Raw genomic sequence first — 20,385 nt, forward strand, 5'->3', positions numbered from 1 at the left:
GGCAGAGCATGATGGATAGCAATGGATCGCCGAATATCGCTTTTACCCATTCTCGGACGCCAGTCACCCTAATCCCAGGAGCCATACTGGGTGAAGAATCGATGATACCAGTGGATTCTGACACTTCTGATGTATCAGAGCCATTGCCGGATGCAACAGGATTATTGCCTTCCACTTCTTGCATAGCAACGAGAACGTTCTTATCCAAACCGGCGTCGACTAGTACCAGTCGTGGTTCAACAACGGTGTCGAGGACGTGCGTGAATCGGCTAAGAAACCGTCGTATACTATCGTAAGATGCCGTTATCTGATTCGATTGAGCGTCTTGAATAGCACAGTGGAGCATTTCGCCAAATGCATCCGACCATCTTGTAAAAGTCTCGCTCGACGCTTGGACCGAGGCTTGGCGTTGCTCACAATTTGATCTCTGGGGCACTGGTGGCAGCATGTTTTCGGCATTTCCAAAGCGAGATGTAGGAGATCGAAGCAAAGAAATGCTTCGAAGCATCTGGCCAATCTCAAAATCGACAGACCTGCGGTCTTCAGCCGTCAAAGCGAAATCAAGAGTCGATAGTACTCTACCAGGACAGGGCGCGATGATGTTGTACTGTAGCCGTTGCATCGTCCCTGCCACTCCATGTTCTAGAAGCTTTGGTAGATACCTCGATATGGCATGCGCTCGTATCTTATTCCTGAGTTCCTTCTTGTCCTCAAAATCGACAGATATGACTTTGGATGAGCCTACTTCTGGCGCTCTTTCACGAAGCCCAAAGAGCCATTGCAAAATGGCAGCTTCCGATCGAATGGAACCGTACTCGCACCTGAGAACTCGACGGTTCGGGGACAGCGGCAGTGAGCACTGTATGCTGGCTCCGTCATGGGTAGTGGCACGGTATACTTGGTGAAGTCCAGGAGATGCTGATGCTTGCAAGCTCCGGACTTGAGTTCCCGGTACTGCATTTGTTATCACTTTCTTCAGCGAGTTCTCGATCGTTGTCGCTTCCATGACCGTTTGCCGAGGACAGCAAGCGTTCGAATTAAAAAATGTCGAAAAATGATCGCGACGGCGTGGCTCAGGATACACGGCGTGAATATTGTCGTATATTAGCTGCATTTGAGAATCGGTAGGTATGAATACGGCAAAAGAATTCAACAATTTAAACTGATTGTTAATACAAAACCATCAGGATGACACTCTTGGTGTCAAATGTGTGTGACCGCAAGGATGTCGTGGCAGTTGACGAGGTTGAAGTGCCCATTCATAGTACCGATGATACCTCGGTGGCAAGAGTGTAGAATATGCGGTGAGGGCTTTTAGCAATAGCCTGTTCATCATAATCTTACGGGAGATGATTTGCAGAATGAAGTACAGCCGGACTGTGAGAGGCCCCCGGCAAAGGCATGGATCTTAGTGCATAGCCAGGTGAAGGCGCTAATAAACTGGCTGGGCCGGAAAACAAGGCGACAGTGGAACAGCAGTCTACAAGGCAGTCTACAGATGTAAGTAGATGTCTTTCGATTGGCTGTTAATGTGGACTCAACCCAGGTGGCCAGCACACGAACGAGATGATGCTGTCTATGGCACTCGCACAACCATCTATCAGATATAAAGGACACCCCAAGAGGGCCCGTGGGGAGCGAAGGGGCAGTTAGCCAGGCTAGAAGCGTCAAATTTGGGTAAATAGCGATGCCATGTAGTTTCGCGGAATGTTCGCCCGCTCGATGAATACCGCCAAGGACGGGATATCTCCGAAGAGGGCATTCCAGTATCGGTAATATCAGACGACGGCCAGGTTAGCGGATGTCCAGGCGTGCAGCCCCAGTGCGGATCAGAAGCCAACATTCCCCGCTACATCTTCTCCGAGTGTCTCCAAGACGTGCTGACTAGGCGGTGCTCTTGTCAATTACTCGGCCGACAGGCGAAAGAACTACGGCCCAGGCGCTGTTTGCTGTACTAGAGGAGTCGAGGATCCATTCCCCATTTCCAGGCAAGGCGTGGATCGGCCGATGGTTCATCAACGTAGCCGTTGTACTATTGGCTACCAGCAAGCGAACGCTCGGGCGTCATTTTTACGAATCACTTTTCCCCATCCAGCGGTGTGAGCCCTGAGGATTTCATGGCGCATGGTGCCACCCAAAGACACGTACTCAGTATCACAGATGTGGCTTTCTGCTGGAATATTGTCCGCCTTCTCAAGTCCTACAAGCCCCGGCACGGCACACACGGGCGGAAAAGTCCAGACCGACAATGGCCCCCGTGAAGCAAGGAAGAGGGGCTGTGAAATGCTACAAGCCTGGAAGAAGCCGCACTTCCTCGAACGTGTCGACTGGCTGATGATCAACAAAGCAAAAGAGGCCCGGTGCGAGATGCATATGACTACTGAGAAGCCAAGGGAGAATTGCAGCATAACTAGTCAGTTTCGGAGATGCCGGAATCAACGGGGTTTCTTGTTTCGACACACTAAGCGAGCTGCCATCGCCGTGATTGGCCGTTGCAAGCGAGAGCTGTAAGCCACTGTTCCGCTGTCGACATGGGCTTCACAGCAACGGCAAACAAGCTGCAGGTTCGCTGAAGCTAGTCCCACACGACGACCGCAGTGGTCGAGCCCCCGCCGTCCTGGAAAAAATTGGTTGCGGATGGAAATTTCCAACTTCCGGCAGACCACATCTTAACTTCAATGGCGGCGGCGCCACGATCATCTACTCAGTATGAGGTAATCAGCCTGGTAGGACTTCGTACGTGATTGCCCGGGGTGAAGTTTTTTTCTGGCCATGTCACTGATGGAGCCTCAGCTAAGCGCGCCAGTGTCAGTCGTGGTGATGTGGTTCAAAGCAGAACTGGAAGGAATGTATATTATTAAAATTCCATGCAGCAACTAGAGCTATGGTAGACTGCGTTTTTTAGAAACCTGCTCGCCAGGTCCTGTTGATCGTTTCCTGCAAGTAGCTCACGAGAAGCACATGACGGGAAAAACCCGGGTCAGCGTTCCGTTCTGCATGCTCTCAGATACGTGCTCTTCCCGTGGCGGCCTCGCGAGCATCCAGTCAATTTCTTGCTCTCCAGCCAGCAGATACATCCCTGCCTCAATATGTCACTGATGGAGCCTACCAGTAAGCTATCGCTGCCAAGGTGGGCTACGCATCACCCCGTGAGCAACAGCTGCATAGAGTATACGTTCGCTTAATGTGGCTGCCTAATGTAACACACCAGAAAGAGGGAGAAAAGGCACACCGTATATCTTACGCCTCGCTGGATTCCTTCTTTGTGGACGATTTCTCGGCATCGCCCTGGGTTGCGCCGCTCTTTTGCTTCGGAATCATCCCGTAGAGCGAGTTCATGTTGTAGCGCTTGAGCTCTTCCCACTGCGGACCGTCGACAACGGAGATACTACAAAACAGCTACAGAAAACAGAGCGTGTTAGCAAAAGACATGGCTTCCTGAAGAAGAAACAAATATGTCCCGCTTTCTGTACTCGTACAGCGTGGCGGCGTGGCCACTAAGGGATGAATACAAGCGTCGAATACGTACCTGGAAAATCTCCACCAGGATAACCTTATCCGCACTTGATAGATTGACTTTGTGCTTTGTGTCAACCAGGCTGGCAATTCTTTTAATCACCTCTTCCGACTTGAAGGTATTGTGATTGCGGATATTGTGCCGAATTGCGTACTGCGTGGGTGCACCGTATTAGCAGAGTTTAACCATTCACCCACAATATAGGTGTTCAAGTCTTACCGTAAAAGGCTCGCCAGCGCTATTGGTTGTCTCGGAAGCTGTGCGCTCTTTCGATAGTCCCGCAGTGACGCTGTCGTCGCTCTCAGAAATGAGCTCGAAATACGGCGCCAACACTTGACGGGCAACCCTCTCAATGCCCTTTTCCGTCGCCTTGTCGGTATTGAAGACTGGCGTGAGGCGATTGATGTATTTGCACTTGCGCTCTCTGGGATCGGGGCACTTCTGGGCGTCCTCGCACATCTTCCTGACCAACGCATATGGCTCCACTGGTTTAATGGTCTTCATGAAGAAGACACATTCGATGCCAGCATTGATTGGTCTGAAAACACCCTTTTTCGTGGATCTCTCGCGGGGCACTTTCATGGCTGCGAGCTCTTTCTCAATAGAGGCTTCAATGTCCAGCTCCTCATCCTCGTCCTCAGCCTTCTCGTGTTCGTCAGATGGCTTTGGGATGCCGTACATGCTCTCGCCGTACTGCGTAGAATGTCTGTTAGTTGCCATTCCTGGAACTGTTCTCCGAGTCCAAGACATTTATCTGGCATTAAGTGAATCTATCACTGCCATCATACCTCATCGCAAAGCTCAGAGAATTCTTTGAACGCCCTTGTGTTCATGCCTCTGGCGTATGTTACCCAGATTCCTTCATCGCCAACATCCAGCGAGCTGCCCATCTCAACCCGACCAGCCATCTTCGTCTTTTGCTGCGGCGTTTTCCACTTTCCCGCAGTGCTCCCCTGCGACCGAAGAAGATGCTGTTAGCCCGCAAACGCAGCAGGAGGGAAGGGCCAACTGTTACTCACCTTGCTTTTTTTGTGAGCCGGGCCCGCCCCCGACAGTCCCTGCTTGCGTTTGTTCTGATTATCGCTCATGTTCGATATTATGTATGTGAATATGAATTCACTCCAGGGTGACCTCGTCGAATGCTGCTGTTACTGGCGCATCTGATGAGACAGGTTGGAAAAGTTAGTTTTTTTCTTTGGCGCGCTGTTTGGTGTGGATCCCAGTTCGACACGCAGCATGCAATATTGTGTTTGCTACGTGCGCGCAGAGTAAACCGCGAAATTTATTTGTGATTCAGGTACGATTAAGAATAAAAAAACTGCCCTATTTTAATCTAAATCCAATTAAATTATTAGGCGAAGAATAGACGCAGAGTCTTTGGCTCTTTAGTCTCGTTCTGCATTTGTCTTCGCACTGGCCTCCGCCGTTGTAACCAGGGCTGATGGCGCGTCTTCTTTGGGCATAATCACTTCTACAAATTGAAGTCGATCGGCCGAGTTGAAAGTTGAGTCCGTCAAAAGTTTGTTGAGCTCGGACTTTGTTCTGACAACATGTTTGGCAGAAGTCTTTGAGCCTCCCATGACATCAACAAGAGCGGTATAGTCCCACCCGTTAATATCATTGTATTCCGCATCCATACCATGGATATACCTTTCAATCGTGTAACCATCATTATTCAGAAGGAATCTGTAAGATTGTTAGAGAGTTGAGACGCTTGATAGAAATTACGACTGACATGATGGGTTTTAAACCGTGTCGGATCATGGTACTGAGCTCCTGAGCAGTGAGTTGGAATGATCCATCTCCAACGAAGAGAATGGTGCGACGATTGCCTCCCATATCCTTAGCTGCCAGACAAGCTCCCTGAGCAGCACCAACAGACCACCCAATACTGCCCCAAAGAACCTGACTGAGAGCAGTGACTCCAGCTGGGAACTTGGAGCTCCAAATGCCAAAGTTTGCAGTGCCTGTCTCCGTAACTACAATATCGTTCTTGGAGAAGAATTCGCCCACGCGTGGCCAGAACCAAGCTTGAAAGATAGTCGAACTTCCATCGTCATTCTCCTTGACCTCATTTGTAACGGCCGGGACTTGGATGACAGAAAGTTGACTGGAGTCCAGCGTATCAATGAGTCTGCGGAGAACGCCCTTCATCCGGGCACCTGGGTATGTTGAGTAGTGAATAATGCAGTGATCGCTATGCAAATCAATCATATTGAGCTTAGAGGTACGAAACGAGAAGCCCGCAGTATTGAAATCACTCTAAAGTATGTCAGAAAAACATGGTAGAAGATTGCGGCGCAAAGCAGCACTATACCTGTAGAGCACCGATGGACAGGATCGAATCGGAGGACTCGACTGCTTCCTTGACACTGTATGGCCGGGAGCCTTCGCCAGCATACACGCCACCGTAATTAGGGTGATCTTCATTGATCGCGCTCTTACCCATCGGCGTGACGAAGACGGGGAGCTTCGTTTTCGCGAGCAGCTTATGGACTTCATCCAGGACGCGATGGCGAATTGCGCAAGCATCAATGAGAACCACAGGAGACTTTGCAGAGTTGAGATTTCGCAGAATGACGTCAACAATATACGCCTCCTGTTCTGGATCGTTGCAGGGATCAGAAAGATCAATTGGCGTTTCCAGTCGCTGCCCCTCAATCTTGGCAGTAACCATGTCGGTTGGCAGCATGATGTACACCGGTCGCGACTGAACAAAACACTCACGCAGAGCATGGTCAATTTGGACAGCAATATCCTGAGGGTCGTTGAGCTTTGCAACATTGCAGGATACATTGGAGCTCATGTTTGCAAAGACATTGTAGTCTCCGTTTCCTAGGGTGTGATGGAGAAGCATGCCCTGCTTCTGCGAGCGAGTAGAGGGACAACCAACGATATGGACCACAGGAATATGCTCGGAAAACGCCCCGGCAAGGCCGTTGATGGCAGAAAGCTCACCAACACCAAACGTTGTGACCACAGCACCAATGGCCATGATACGAGCGTAGCCATCAGCAGCATAAGCTATAAGACCAAGGTTCAGCTTCGGTTAATAGAGAAGATAAGAAGGTTTACTAATTACGTACCGGCATTTAGCTCATTAACACTTCCGACCCATTTCAAGTGAGCTTTTGGGAGATAGTCGAGGGCAACCAAGTTGTAGTCGCCCGGAACGCCATGCACCGAGCGGACGCCTATTTCATACAGGCGACGAAACAAGTATTCCGCAACGTCGAGCGGTGCCTTGAGGTTCTGCACTCTGATGTCTGCCATAGTTGTTGCTAGGATAAATTGCCGCAGTCGCTCTGTCTGAGTCTGCTCTGGAAGCAGTAGTATAAGTGGAGCGAAAACGATTCGGATCGAAGTTTTGACAAGTGTGACGTCTCTGAGAGTGTAATGTATCGTCCGCCGGCGTGTTGAGTATTGGTAGAGAAGATCTATTCGGGCCAATATCGAGGGTAAATATCAGGGAAGGAAAAATCTCCCACCTCCGATCCCCCCAGCAGATAGCTTTAGTTGCCCCTCAGCTCCGAGCTTCGGGAATGGTGATGCAACCATCCAGCAAGACACGCCACTGTGAGTTCGCCGCCCCACTGAAGACGGTTCGGCCGGAAACGACAGACGGTCTTCCAACAGAAAACGTCCGATGAAAAGTATGGGTTTCCCTTTTTGTCATTTGGCAGACTATTGCCAGTGTATTAATGTTGAGTGAAGAGATAGTTTGCCCTTCCTTCCCCTGCTCGACTGCTCGTGCTAGGCCGGATATCTGTCCATCATCATGTACGCATGGCCCGGCCTACAAAACATCGTCATCAATGCGAGCCAACCTGAGCTGAGGCTGAGAATACGCCGTCTATCTAGAGAACCATCATAATTTACATAGCATACACATACCGTAACCTACAAGTTTGCCCCCTATATTTCTAATCGCAACGACCGTCCTTCGGCCCAGTCTTCCATCGCTCCAGCCACTTGGAGCAGTCAAACTCCTTCTTGCCGAGCTTCCGGTTGACATCGTTGTGTGCGCTGCACATCCACTGGCCGAATTCGTCGCGGCTCGTGACTTTGGGCACCCTCTTCACAATGTATGACTGAAAGTCTTCGGCGCACACCCAGCATGGGTACAGCTTGGAGAAGAGATCCACGAAGCGCAGCATGTCCGCCTGTTGCGTGCGCGACGGCGTGTCCGGATATGTCGCTGCAATGGTGTGCAGAAGCGTCCACGAGCTGCGGCCTAGCATCTCAACATCAGGAGGGCAATCGGCGCGGGAGTCGGTCGTCGTCGTAGCAGGTTTGTCGCCCTTTACTCTTTGCTTGGTTTGCGCGGCCCACGCCGAGAACGCGGCGCCAGAAGTGCATGATCGACACCTGGACGAGGAAATTTCGTTAATTTAGCCACTCGAAGCAATAAGCCGGAAGAACTGCTACTCACGGCTTGCCATCTTTGTCCAGAACAACGCCCTTTGGGTGCTTTGGCTGCTCTCCTACATGCGCGGTAGCCACTGGGGCGGCCTCGACGGTGTCCTTTCTCGCTTCCTCCACCATCGCGGTGGCTTCAAGGCGCCAAGAACCTTTAAAAGTGAGGAGTTGTGTCAGTGGCCAACCGGAACGCAGGCGTGTATGTCGAAGGTCTGTAGCTGCCTGGTGCAGATTTATACCTAATACATGCCAGCGATAAACTCGTGCCCCACTGGCTCTCCAACATATGATGTGCTTTTTGCTGGATGGCATTGTGGCAAATCATGCCACAGTGGAGCTGAAATTGTTAAACAACACTGGCGCATAGAAAGAACTCATAAATCTTAGGCAGTTTTCAAAATTCTCTTTTTAGTTTAGGCAACACCTCATAAAGACATGAGAGCCAGCTTCCCTGACACTGTTCGTGACTAGACCCACAAGCTTCGCTGCCATATCTCAACTTCAACTCTCCGCCATTATGACAATCTTAGCGCCTTTCAATACTTTTCTGACGGGTGTCAATCACCGCCCTTCCATCCAAAACTTGGCACACTAGCATAAGATTGGCAGACGCGCTATGGCACTGGTAGACCAAGCAGCCGAAGGAGAGCCACCTGTTCCTGTGCTTCTTCTAAAGACTCAATCGACACCAGGCGACTCATACCATGACAAGCTCACAGCAGCTCGGTTACCTAACGGACGACGGCTCACTCCTATATTCGTGCCGGTGATGCTGCACAAATTTGATGACGATGGCCTCGACGCGCTGCGCAGCCTTTTACGAGACCAAAAGATCAGCAACCGACCTGATGCCGCCTTTGGTGGCTTGATCTTTACATCGCAGCGTGCTGTCGAAGCTTTCACGCACGTTGTAAACAGCGAAAAGACGATGCAAGCATATGAGTGGCCACACCTACAGGAAATTCCCATCTATAGCGTCGGACCGGCTACAACGCGCGCGCTAAGCGCTGTGTCCCAGGACCCCCCGCTGAAGGTATTCGGCGAGCACACGGGTAACGGCGAGGCCCTCGCGCACTACATGCTCGACCATTACAGCGCGTGGTATCGTGAGAGGCCAACGAATCCGCCACTTCTATTCCTCGTGGGCGAGCAGCGCCGCGATGTCATCCCCAAGACGCTGATGGACCCGTCGCTGGCGGCCGCCCGCCGCATCGTGGTGACGGAGAAGGTAGTTTATGGTACTGGCGTCATGGAGTCGTTCCCTGCCGACTTTGACAAAGAGCTCACGGCCGTGGCAGTCATGCGCCATGGGACCTCGCCGCTACCGTCGCGGTGGGTTGTTGTCTTTTCGCCGACGGGCTGCGATAGCATGCTTCGTGGATTGGGAATGCTGGACGAGGCGGGCAAGGCTATCCCTGACAGTCGAGATGGCAAAACATTCATCGCCACCATTGGGCCTACGACAAGAGATTTTCTGATTGGTACATTTGGTTTTCACCCAGACGTGTGCGCAGCAAAACCGAGCCCAGAGGGCATATTGGAGGGTATAGCCGAATTTGAAGCACAGGTAGTATTAAAATGAAAAACAATTATCGTATGATTCCCCCCCCTGTCCATTGTCTTGACAGTGTTTCCAAGCCAAGTAAAGACAAGAGCGAAGAAAATTTCCAAGTCAACCCAAAACAAAGGTTTCCGAGATTCAGGCCGTAAATCTTCCTCCAAAATTCACCGTGCCCAAGTATGTGGGAGTAAGATTTCTTTACAAGAACGCCACTGACGCCGAATATACGCCCAGTCAAAATACGGCTCCCATAGATGTACATGCGCATCTCTACTTTATGCACCTAGAACCCAGAGCTCAACACCCACGACGCTAAATTTATGCCCGACGTCACTCAGCGGTTCGTTGCCAAAGGTCTCGCACATGGAACTGTGGCCAACGTCGAGCGAGTCGTCCAGCCAGAGGCCGTAGTGGCCGCCACCCGAGCCGACGCTCAGATAACCGGCCTCGCAGTGGATATAAAAGTCATTCAGGCCGCTGTAAGGGAATGCCTTGAAGCGGATCGTCTCGAGGGAGCCGGGCGTCGAGGTACCGTCGCGGTGCGCCGCCGCCAGCGTTGTGCTGCGGGTCAGGTTTGTGGTATCGGCCGACGGCGGGGGAGGCAGGGACGTCAGCGTCGACGCACGCCACAGAAAGCACTCGCCATTTCCAAAGTACGATGGTGCCGGGTGTGGGTGTTCGGAGAGGTATGCGCCAAAGGTCTGTTTTATTTTCATTGTCAGCACCAACGTCACCACTTTCTTCAAGAAGATGTCACGGAAGGAAAACGTACTCCGCCTTCTTGATCCTGCACAACCAGGACAAAGCCTATTCGCCTTCCCTCGTATGCTCTGCATTTTTGATACAGTGTGCTCAGGCTCGAGCCGTCCTGCTCCAGGCTGTACACGAGGTTCCAGTCCTCGACGATGCGTAGCCTCTCAGGCACCATGTTGCGGATCTCCTCGGCGACAGCATTGCTCAAAAGCCGCGAGTCAGCGGGAGTATTGTCTTTGTAGCCGTTCAGAACTATTGGGTCGAGTGGCGGGGGGCGAAACGGACTGGCCGTGTGCCGTGTCGGGTTGAAGACATCATTGACGCCATCCTTGCGATGATGGAGGCCGTCTTGACTCTGGTTGACGTCGGTGTCCTCGCTGGAGAATCGCCGTATTAGGCCAAACATATTGCATGAAGATTATGTATGTGTTTGTGTATATGATTGTTGTGTAAATGTGTCGTCTTCTCGGGGCTCGCTTATGTCGGCGAATCGGACGAACACCTCTCTGTAGATGACTTGCGAACGGCCCTCTGGAGTATAAATCGCGGAGTAATCTCCTTGCCACCGTTATAGAAACGTATTGCAGAATAAAATGCCAAAGTGAGGTGGCCAGATGTGAAAGCTAAGCTCCCTTTGCGAAGTAGTCGAGCGAAGCCTGTCATGGACAGCTGTCGCCAAGGTGGGGCGCTTCTGGCTTGATCTTGGCGGGGTCTGTCGTCCTTCTACCGAATCGCCCCTCAACGACTCTCCAGCTGCGGAGCGCCTGAAGCCGCACAACTCAAGCTATGAATAATTGACAGTGATTCAACTTTCAGAAATGTTGTGAATAAAAAAAGGAATGAGTCTCAACTACAAAGCGTTGCAAAGACCAAATGCTTAAACTATCAAATAGAAAAAAATTCATGATGCCGTGTCTTCATGCTTGCGTATGGCACTCTGTATTTCATCCAAGTTGGTGTATATCCGCTTTCTTGCTTCTTCGTCGTCCTGAATAACCAGTAGACATGTGTAATTCATGACATGCAGCGCTTCACAATGGCAAAATGAATTGCACTTCTCCCAGCGACCCAAGGTCCAGCCTGATGGGCCTAGTTCTTCTCAGCCCCGAGTATGCGCACGAGTGGCAAATAGCAGGAGGAACATCTTGATAACAGGAAATGTTTACCGCATAATCTCCTGGTAAATAAGCTGCTTCAACTGCTCTTTGCTCAAGTTGTCCTTGTGCTTGTCAAAATCGAAAAACTCCTCGGGAATCGGAGGGGCGGTCGGCTCGTCTTCGGGGTCGTGGTAGGGCTCAAGGTATGGGTGCTTGAGAGCTTCCTCGACCGTAATTCGCTTCACGGGGTTGAACGCAAGAAGCTTCTCTAGCAGGTCAAGAGCCAGATCAGACGTCTTAGGGAATAGCGTGCGGAAGGGGACCTTCTTCTTGAAGGGCAGAGAGCGAATGTACTCGCGAGCGCGGCGAGACTTGATTCCGTAGTAATCTTCCATAGTTGGAGTACCAAGAACGTCAAGAATTAAAGTCAGCTGATGGTGATCTGCAGGCAGGTTAGTCCTTTGAGTACGAAGCTGTGAGTAGAGAGGAGAAAAAGCCGTACAATCCTTGCCTGGAAAAAGAGGCTTTCCGCTCAGCATTTCGGCGAGAATACAACCTACAGACCAAACATCAATGGCCTTCGTGTACTCCTTGAAAGTCAACATGATTTCAGGCGCACGGTACCAGCGAGTAGCGACGTATTCAGTCATGAAACCAGAGTTATCTTCCTGCGAAGCGGCAGATCTGGCAAGACCAAAATCACAGACCTTGAGGTCGCAGTTGGCGTTCAGCAGGAGGTTGGAGGGCTTCAAGTCTCTATGCAGCACATTGGCAGAGTGCATGGCCTTGAGGGCGCGGAGGGTCTGGTAGATGAAGTATTGGCAGTGATCGTCCGAAAGGTCCTGGGTGCGAATGACTCGGTGCATGTCGGTCTCCATGAGCTCCTTCAGAGATGTTAGCGTCCGCTACGTTGCTATTTGTCGTTGCCACCTGAGTGGTGCCAAACCAGTGGTGCTATGTTGAGCTCACCTGGATGAGATAGACTTCGTTGAACGAGTCATAGCCTCTGGGCTTCTGGATATCGAGAATAGAGATAATGTTTTCATGGTTGAAGTATCGGAGAAGCTTCATTTCGCGAAGTGTTCGGAGACAAAACATGGAATGATCAAACGGTGTAATCTTCTTGATGGCCACTTTTTGACCAGATGGCTTGTGAATGGCAGAGCTAGACACGGCAATGCGCCGTTAGCAGTCGTGGCTTTACCAGGGCCAAGCAAATTACGTACCAGACAACACCGTAGGCGCCTTCACCGACAACATCCTGAATATCGTACTGCTCGCTGACGTTGAAGGAAATTTTGCGCGACGCCGACGCGTTATTGGGCGGGTTTGCGCGGGACATGATTGATGGCGGGGTAGCGCAATCGCTCAAGAGGTCGGCCGAGAAGAGCTGTGGAGGGCTTTTCCCAAGTTCTGAGTATCGACTTTCAGTTCTTTTGCAAGTTACTGACCGAGAGGAAGATCAAAAAGCTTTTTTTGGCGCAGGAAAACCTGTCAGTTGGCCACGAGGTGCAGGCGCTAGGACGAGAGTTCGAAGCTGTCGATGAAAGAAAGCTGAGCGCTGTGGAGGGGTTTATTTCACTGATGAATGGGCCAAAAGTTCCCCGCTCGGGCCTCGTTTTGTGGAGGAATGTTGCTTCTTGTAGCCCCAGGGTATCGCTCGATACGAATAGACGTCGTGGATTCTGCTCTGTCCGGTACTGGTAGGCTTACTGGACGAGTATAGTCCAAGCTTCGTGTGTCAAGAAGACTCTTCTTTCAGGTATTTTACTTTTTTGCCTTTCGCGCTTCGTGTAAGTAGTGTTTCGAAAGGCCGGCACAGAGTCTTTTCGACCCGCTAGGATCAATCTGCAGCGGCGCGAGGTAATAGGTAAACAGAGGCAACAAGCAAACAAGCGCCAGACGAAATAAACAAGGTCAGGTGGGCATCGACGCTCGTTTTGTACGTCTACACGGACACTAACTTGGGCCTTTCAACAAATCTCAGAAATTGGCCAGGGACATCGGGGTGAGGAGCATGGGCCTAGGCACAGCAGCGCAACGCAACCTGAATCGCTGTGTGGATAATGACAGTCCAGGCCAGCCGCCAGGTAGCAAGTACCTACCTAAGTAGTAGGTAGTACGGAGTAGACAGTACCTACCTTAGGTAGGTAGGTAGGTACCTTAACAGCCCACGACGTAACCCAAGCCAGCCAGCCAGGGCCGTCCCGCCCTACAGCGCTTTTACTGGGCCGGTTTGACACAGAAAGGCCCCTCCCGGCAAAATCAAGCCACACTGTTTGGGGGTGCTGCCAGCCAAACGAGCCTACCTACCTACCATCCTACTGGTACTACAGTGATGTACAACCTACAGCAGGGTGTACCTAAGCACGCTAATAAGATAGGCACCTAGGCAGGTGTGTAGGTAGGTAGGTAGTCAGTAGTCAACTTACTGTGCCTACTTACATACCTAGGTACATAGGTAGAATCCTAACCTACGTAGGTAGGACCAATGCCAGTGCAGGTACATAGGCACGGGCAGGACCTTGTATCTGCCCTGTTGTGCCTGGCTACCTGGAATAGCTGATGTGAGGGCACGTGTTTTATGTGCCTTGCCGATTGAACTGGCCGCCAGCCTGGGTCTACCAATACTGTTATGTACAACCGCCGCGAGTCCTCCTGGCGCGTGCTACACGATTAGCCCTCCTATTACAATTTTGCAGCCGGAAAATGAGCGCTGGCACAACGTCACGCCCCCTAACAGACGAGTCGTGCCTGATTCGTCTGCGTTTCTTCTCGCTTTATACCCTTTCCAAATTTCCCTGCACTTGCAGCTGCGCCGCTTATCCATACTTGTCATGCTCGACAATGCATGCATGACGTCTGGTGCCTGACCGTACCGGACTTTGTCCCTCGGATGCACCAACGCACAATCACACCCTGCTCACTCCAGAAAATTCCGCCCATCCTCCTTCTCTACGCCATCCAATCCTGTCTCTTTGTCAACCTAAGCTCTCCTGGACACTGGCCCAAGGCGGCAAGGCTGCCCACTTCGCGTGTTACAGAGGCGTAGCTCCATACATGTTTCACCAGCCCATTCTGGGTCTTGCGCCTGTGAAGAGAAAGGCAGGCCTTCGAAACCAATATTACACGACTCCTAACCCCCCTTTATTGGCCTAGCTATTGAAATACCAGAAAAATTCGAATGACAAAATCTACCACATCGTAAATACCTTCCATCTTATCCAGTGTTCTAGATTTACTACCCGCTGTTCCAGCTCAAAGCTGGACTCATGCTGGAGCGCTCCACTTGCTGGCATCATTAGCTCGGCGCGTAATCGAAGCATTCAATTGGCTACGGTGGCATGCCTACATTCGTGGTGCCCAGCACCAGCTGCAAGCTCGAAACCCGTTCATCGTTGCTAGGGCAAAGCAGTAAATAGCAAAAGAGAACAGTGCCATGATTTCTTGCCTTGTATTCGCAGGTTCTGACGGGCCAATGAGCATCACAACGTCCAAACTTGAGGACCAGAAGCAGTGGCCAACGGCATAGCCTCCTACGGACAACAAGAGCAATGATAGCGTCGTTCTCTCACGTTCCACCTCTCTCCAGAGAATATAGATCTCGGACGAACTAATAGGAAGGGGGTGAATTGATCTAATATATTCTTTTTTTAATGTCTTCCACATTCAGTCAAAAATCATGTCATTCGCCTCTTGGCTAACCCCCACTGATCATGCCGTTTTGAATCTACAGCTGCACCTCTTGCAGCAAAACTTTTCCTTGACTGAAATGGTCACTTGACACAATGGTCGGCCGAATTACTGCACAACCTGAAAAAAATGTCACCATTAGCCAAGAACTTTGGGGGGGGGGGGGCAGTGTCACATGGTTATCGACATACCTTCTCTCGCAAAACACCCAACCACTGGGCAGCGCTGACGCTCTGGTCTGCGCGGTCTTCTACCAACAATGTTTGAGCCCACAGCTTTAGGCTAGGCTCACCGTCTTCGCGCACAACGTACAGGTGAGGTACCGTGATGCTACCAACACCAAGAGAGCGGTGATCCCTACTTTTCTGAATAACGGCACGCACTCTCTCGTTGAAGTCTCCATCCAGCTCGGGCACGCGGCATTTGCCGACGTGAATATTCGTGCGATCTTCAACGCCAAATACATCGGCAACAAGTTGGGGAACGGCATCACGACCGACCCACAGGAACTGCGTCTGCCCATCATCGATCAAGTACAGGCCGTGAGGTGCCAGCCTCTCAGAGGTGAGGTTCTGTGGAGGAGGCAGCACAATCTGTCCAGTTTCGCCATCAGTGACGCCGGCAGTGTCGGGCATATCATGCAGAGAATACAGGCGCGGGTAGATGTAGCGCATTAGCAGCGGAACAGGAAGGGTGGAGAGCAGGCACAGCGCCGCGGATCGGATATCTGTGGGGATCTGCGCTGATTTGCGAAGACCGACATTTTTCATCAAACCAAGGAAAAGGATGGGCAGACCGCGCAGATTAGCAGGGAACTGAAGACCGCCACCCATGCTGCCACCGGCAAGCTCCTTCCTGAATGTCTGAAGAAGCTCTGTAACCTTGGCTTGCAGTGCGTCGCGGGCCGCGTCTAAGCCGCTGCTGAGGACTCTCTCGACCGCCTTGTGAGTGAAGTAGGTTGTAATGGCGCACTGATCAGCCGAAGCGTAAACATCCGACAAGTTAGTGGTTGTAGGCAGTGCAACGGTCATGACGCGGATGCGACGCTCGCCGTTGCATGTCGTGTGAAGGATGGCGGCCTGGAAGCAAACCACGTTCTTGGTCAAGTTCTCGTCGATAGCAACTTCAACAACGTAACACTGATCGCGAGGGAAGGCAGGAAATGAGCAGAGATCAGAGCTGCGATTAAAGAAGTTGCCGTAAAATGTGTTCATGCGAAGCCCCGTGGTGGCACGTACGCGAAGAACAGCCTCAAGACCAATCTCAGCGGAAAGATAGTCGCTGAATTCTGAAGCAAACTTGAGTGCATCTTCAGGGCGGGAAGCGTGCCAGCCAGGGTAGAACCAGGTCTGGCCACCAGTGTATCTAGGCAAATTGCTAAGCGAGGCCACGTCTTGGTACTGGGAAGAAAACAAGAACATGTCGACAGAGACTTGGTTCTTGGAGCACTCAACAGCAAAGCTCTTGTAGAAGCTATTGCCAGTCTGCAGCAGCGCGCCTTCCTTGGAAGTGCCGAGAACCTTCTTGTCCTCGCGCATTTCAAGCTTGCCAGCGCCGACGTTGGGCAGCGAAGCAGTCAGAACAACAATTTTGCCACCGAGTGAAGAGATGAGCTTGTGGCCAGCACGCAGGGCAGGGCCCATGCAAGAGCCGTTGCTTTGGTTGTTTTGGAACATTTCAGGCAGCTTCTGCAGGAACTTCTCAACGCTCTGGCGGCTCTCAGACAAAGGCACGAGCAAGTCGTGGGGAACAGGAAGGAAAGGTTCTTCCAGGTCGCTGACAACCAACATGTTAGTCTCGGCGTTCTGGTCCTCGTCCTTGGGGATGGAGAAGTAGTGAAGGCTGGAGTCGACAGCCATGAAACCAATGCGAGTGCGCCTGTCGGCGTTGGGGATGCGGTTCAAGCTGTCAAGAATCGTACGGGCGCTGGTGGCAAGCAAACCGCTAGATATAGCAGCATAGCTGACGTCGAAGAGGAACAAGTAGACGAGAGGCTGGGGCGGTCGGACCATGTATTCTTGAGGCGCAACGAATTCGACAACCGCATGATTCAGCTCAGGTCGCTGCCATCTGTCAACAGTCTTTTGGGCGGCAGAGTCCCAATCGAAAGCTTGAGGAACGTCGTTGGTCAGGTTGCACATGTTGCAGCGCCATCGGTGGCCATGGTCCATAAAAGTGACGTATGGGTTGATGTAAGTTCTGCAGCGTCGACAGCGAGAGATAACTTGGTCCTGAACGACCGGCACGTTGTCTTCGTCATCGTGGAGAGAGCCGTATGGTTGGATAATGAGGGATAGCGGTAGCTTTGACTTCTTTAGCAACGAGTTTGTCGTCGGGACTGCGTTGAGGGTCGAACGGATATATTTAGGAGGGCAATTGGCCGTCTCGGAGCGAGTAACGCTAGACTGGAGCGCAATCATTGTTAGAGCTTCAATACGAGAGCAAGACTAGGCGAGAGCTTACGTTAGGAGGAAGGTTAATCGGCGGGGGTGCCAGATCAACCTCAGCGACATTGAAAGGTTGGCTCAACAGGTCGGAAGGGTAGAGCTGATTGAGCGCAGCTTGGCGAGCCTGAGCCATTGGCATCGCAGCAGGTTGCTGCGCCCCCATATTCATACCCGCAACACCCTGTGTGATGCCAGCGACGCCTTGCGCGCCGACCTGAGCAGCTTGATCGGGAGCAGGATAGCCGCCGTAGCCCTGCTGAGGAGTAGCCGGCTGAGGAGCGCCGTAGGTCTGGCCATACTGATACCCGCCAGCCGCCTGCTGAGGCTGCTGCTGCTGCTGCTGCTGCATGTCAGCCTGGGGATAACCTCCGTACTGGGGCGCAGGCGGCGCGCCTCCCTGAACTTGACCGCTGACGCCGGCATTGGCGCCAGTAGCAACGTCAAAGGCGCCAGCGGCATATCCACGCTTCTTCTTCTTGGGTGCCGCGCCAGCGCCAGCGTCGACCGGAGGAGCACCGGGCTGCTGATCTTGTGGCTGATCCGGGAATTGGCCGTAGCCGTCGGCCTGAGGGGCGGACATGATGGGTTGAAGGTCCTTGGGGGGAATGGCCCCTCTTGAGGTCGTCGAAGGAAGATAGAAAGAAGGCGGTGGCGAACAGGTTCCGATGATCTGTCAAAGAACCGACTCTCGCGAGAACAGGAGTAGATTGAAGGAGGTCGAAGACGAGAAACAGGTCGCACGCGCTGCTACTGAAAAAGGTGAGGTGTCAACGCCGAATGCGAAGGCAGCGACGCAAATATGTTGAAGGGCTTCGGCGCTGGGAGTGGTGGCGGGACGTGCGCGGGAGCTCTCGAGAGTTGTCCTGCTGTGGTGTCCTTTTCCCAATCGAGACGGGCCGTTCGGGTGGGGCTCAGGCAGCCTCCAAAAGACGACAGCTAAATTGCCCCAAAAAAAGTGTGCGACTTGGGACTGGAAATTATTTGCAGCTCAAATTCTCAGGAGAATATATATGGATTTATCGAGTAGCTTTGAGATGGATTGACTATGATTCTAGGTGATAGTCTTTTAGGGGCACATACTGAAGGAGTTCCTCTGGGTGCGGGATGTCATTGTATGGATGTTGTGGAGAAGCAATGGCACAGAGGCTCTCGGAGCCGGCTTTACTTTTTACCCCGCAAGGTACGAGCATCTCAGCGACGCCGGAGTTGTATCATAAACACAGGCCACAGATTGGCTTTGTACATTGCACTATACATGATGCATGTTACAGATGATAGCCCGCTCACGAGTTTTGCGTATGAAACTGGAAATACGAACCCATCGAATGCTATCCCCGGCTCCTGTTTCCGCAGTGGCCGCTTGCTACCCGTTCTACCTAACAAGTGAGCTCCCAAACCCGACTTGCAAACAAACAACCCTGTTCAATCGGATCTACCAAACTTAGAGGTAGAGATAGGCAAAAACGATCATCAAGCACCAGATGCAGCCGTATATATGTTACAAAAGCATGCTGCCAGCGATGCGGCTGTTGCTGCGCCTTGCTCCTACGGGTACAAGCCGATATTCCCCTCTCACCCACATGTCCACACTGGCCGTGGGAGGCAGCCAAGCAAGCAAGCAGTGCGGCGCATGCTACCTCCCCCTGTTACGACTCGCACAACCTACCTTACCTAGGTACCACCCAGGTAATAAGTATGGCCCAAAACCCCCCCGGCAGGCACCAAAGAAACGGGCACTGCTCGATTTTTTTTGACAGCACTGCGCCGCCGTGACAAGTCCAGTCCACACATATCGAAAGAGGAAGTTGATGTTGTAAAAATCAACCTGCCCCTGCTGTAATATCCAGATTTGCGGTGCATACATTAGATGCTATAAGCCCCATCTCACATCCTCCATCAGAAGTACATTATTGACCTGTGAGAAGTCGCACTGTTTTCAGCTTTGAAACTTATAACAGGGGGTCGCCCTGACCATACTACCTAGATACTTGCATCTCAGGCTCACAGCTGAGCATTCCACTATCAGCGCTCCATAAGCACGAAATCCCCTCTGTTAGCGCCAACTGGTGGGCTTCCCCACTAAGTGGCCAGCTACTAAGTAGTCACTACAACAGCACCTTTGGCATCTTTTTCTCAGACGTCGCTGTTCTTGCGTCAGCTTCACTTTTCCTCTGTCCTCCATTTGCCGTCTTTCTCGACCGTCGCAAGCATCGAATTCCACCGCCGAGCCGTATACCGACTTCTCACACAATGGGCAAATTCTCAGTCTTCTTGTAAGCCATAACCCGCTACATCTCTGCCTGTAGCCTTTCCGAACTCTATTTTCTGGCTTTGGCTTGCGCGTGCCACATCCTCCCCTCCCCGCTATACATAAACTCTAGAGTCCCCCGAACGCATTGCGCTTGAGCAGATAAAACACGCAGCTCTCTTCGAAGGACGACGAAGGTAGCAGAAGATAACAAGTCGCTAATCCAATGGCCTTTGCACTGTTAAGACAAATCCTGCCCTTGATCGTCGCGCTCAGCGTCGTCGGCGGCATCGGCTTCGTCCTCTATCACGTCTACCTCAGCGTCACCAAGATGGGTGAAACGGCCTCGCAAAAAATGGGCAAGAAGAATGTCGTCCTCACAAAGGATGGTATGCGCGTCGGCGTCAAGAACGTTAAAAACGAGAAATACGTCGACAAGACCCAGAGCTACGTCGTAAAAGCATGGAATCTCGGCCAAGCACAAGAGTACGCACGTTCTAGACTGACACCACCCTACTGGAGTAGTTCTTTGCGCTTCTTCACAGACTCGACGCTAACTTTACGTTCTCTCTATAGCGGCAAAAAGACAAATTAAGGAATAGCCAATGAGAACGATCTGAACAAACCGCACCCCAAACGAACAACCGCTC

At 51.8% G+C, this 20,385-nt stretch overlaps 8 protein-coding genes across 8 annotated transcripts; 2 read left to right on the plus strand and 6 right to left on the minus strand.

Moving 5' to 3' along the window:
- Positions 1-3,240: 3,240 nt before the first annotated feature.
- On the minus strand, positions 3,241-4,605 carry LMH87_005814 (uncharacterized protein; the record flags this gene model as incomplete). The annotated part of the gene is made up of 5 exons (XM_056203603.1): positions 3,241-3,399; positions 3,530-3,670; positions 3,737-4,210; positions 4,306-4,470; positions 4,537-4,605. 5 exons carry the CDS (start codon positions 4,603-4,605, stop codon positions 3,241-3,243), a joined length of 1,008 nt encoding a protein of 335 aa, XP_056059044.1.
- Positions 4,606-4,902: 297 nt separating this feature from the next.
- On the minus strand, positions 4,903-6,790 carry LMH87_005815 (uncharacterized protein; the record flags this gene model as incomplete). The annotated part of the gene is made up of 4 exons (XM_056203604.1): positions 4,903-5,203; positions 5,253-5,779; positions 5,835-6,541; positions 6,604-6,790. The coding sequence occupies 4 exons, from the start codon at positions 6,788-6,790 to the stop codon at positions 4,903-4,905; spliced, it is 1,722 nt and encodes a 573-aa protein (XP_056059045.1).
- A 650-nt stretch (positions 6,791-7,440) lies between these two features.
- LMH87_005816 (uncharacterized protein) lies at positions 7,441-8,062 on the minus strand (the record flags this gene model as incomplete). The annotated part of the gene is made up of 2 exons (XM_056203605.1): positions 7,441-7,885; positions 7,950-8,062. 2 exons carry the CDS (start codon positions 8,060-8,062, stop codon positions 7,441-7,443), a joined length of 558 nt encoding a protein of 185 aa, XP_056059046.1.
- A 643-nt stretch (positions 8,063-8,705) lies between these two features.
- On the plus strand, positions 8,706-9,518 carry LMH87_005817 (uncharacterized protein; the record flags this gene model as incomplete). Its single annotated transcript, XM_056203606.1, has 1 exon — positions 8,706-9,518. One exon carries the CDS (start codon positions 8,706-8,708, stop codon positions 9,516-9,518), a length of 813 nt encoding a protein of 270 aa, XP_056059047.1.
- Positions 9,519-9,772: 254 nt separating this feature from the next.
- On the minus strand, positions 9,773-10,656 carry LMH87_005818 (uncharacterized protein; the record flags this gene model as incomplete). The annotated part of the gene is made up of 2 exons (XM_056203607.1): positions 9,773-10,198; positions 10,270-10,656. The coding sequence occupies 2 exons, from the start codon at positions 10,654-10,656 to the stop codon at positions 9,773-9,775; spliced, it is 813 nt and encodes a 270-aa protein (XP_056059048.1).
- Positions 10,657-11,281: 625 nt separating this feature from the next.
- LMH87_005819 (uncharacterized protein) lies at positions 11,282-12,689 on the minus strand (the record flags this gene model as incomplete). The annotated part of the gene is made up of 5 exons (XM_056203608.1): positions 11,282-11,339; positions 11,417-11,789; positions 11,850-12,231; positions 12,317-12,512; positions 12,574-12,689. 5 exons carry the CDS (start codon positions 12,687-12,689, stop codon positions 11,282-11,284), a joined length of 1,125 nt encoding a protein of 374 aa, XP_056059049.1.
- A 1,813-nt stretch (positions 12,690-14,502) lies between these two features.
- On the minus strand, positions 14,503-18,067 carry LMH87_005820 (uncharacterized protein; the record flags this gene model as incomplete). Its single annotated transcript, XM_056203609.1, has 8 exons — positions 14,503-14,541; positions 14,593-14,639; positions 14,700-14,720; positions 15,153-15,160; positions 15,232-15,290; positions 15,353-15,370; positions 15,424-17,445; positions 17,504-18,067. The coding sequence occupies 8 exons, from the start codon at positions 18,065-18,067 to the stop codon at positions 14,503-14,505; spliced, it is 2,778 nt and encodes a 925-aa protein (XP_056059050.1).
- Positions 18,068-18,812: 745 nt separating this feature from the next.
- LMH87_005821 (uncharacterized protein) lies at positions 18,813-20,330 on the plus strand (the record flags this gene model as incomplete). Its single annotated transcript, XM_056203610.1, has 6 exons — positions 18,813-18,870; positions 18,933-19,038; positions 19,355-19,404; positions 19,472-19,760; positions 19,982-20,221; positions 20,312-20,330. The coding sequence occupies 6 exons, from the start codon at positions 18,813-18,815 to the stop codon at positions 20,328-20,330; spliced, it is 762 nt and encodes a 253-aa protein (XP_056059051.1).
- Between the last annotated feature and the right edge of the window lie 55 nt (positions 20,331-20,385).

Source organism: Akanthomyces muscarius, chromosome 1 (genome assembly GCF_028009165.1).
Source record: "Akanthomyces muscarius strain Ve6 chromosome 1, whole genome shotgun sequence".
Taxonomy (NCBI): Eukaryota; Fungi; Ascomycota; class Sordariomycetes; order Hypocreales; family Cordycipitaceae; genus Akanthomyces; species Akanthomyces muscarius.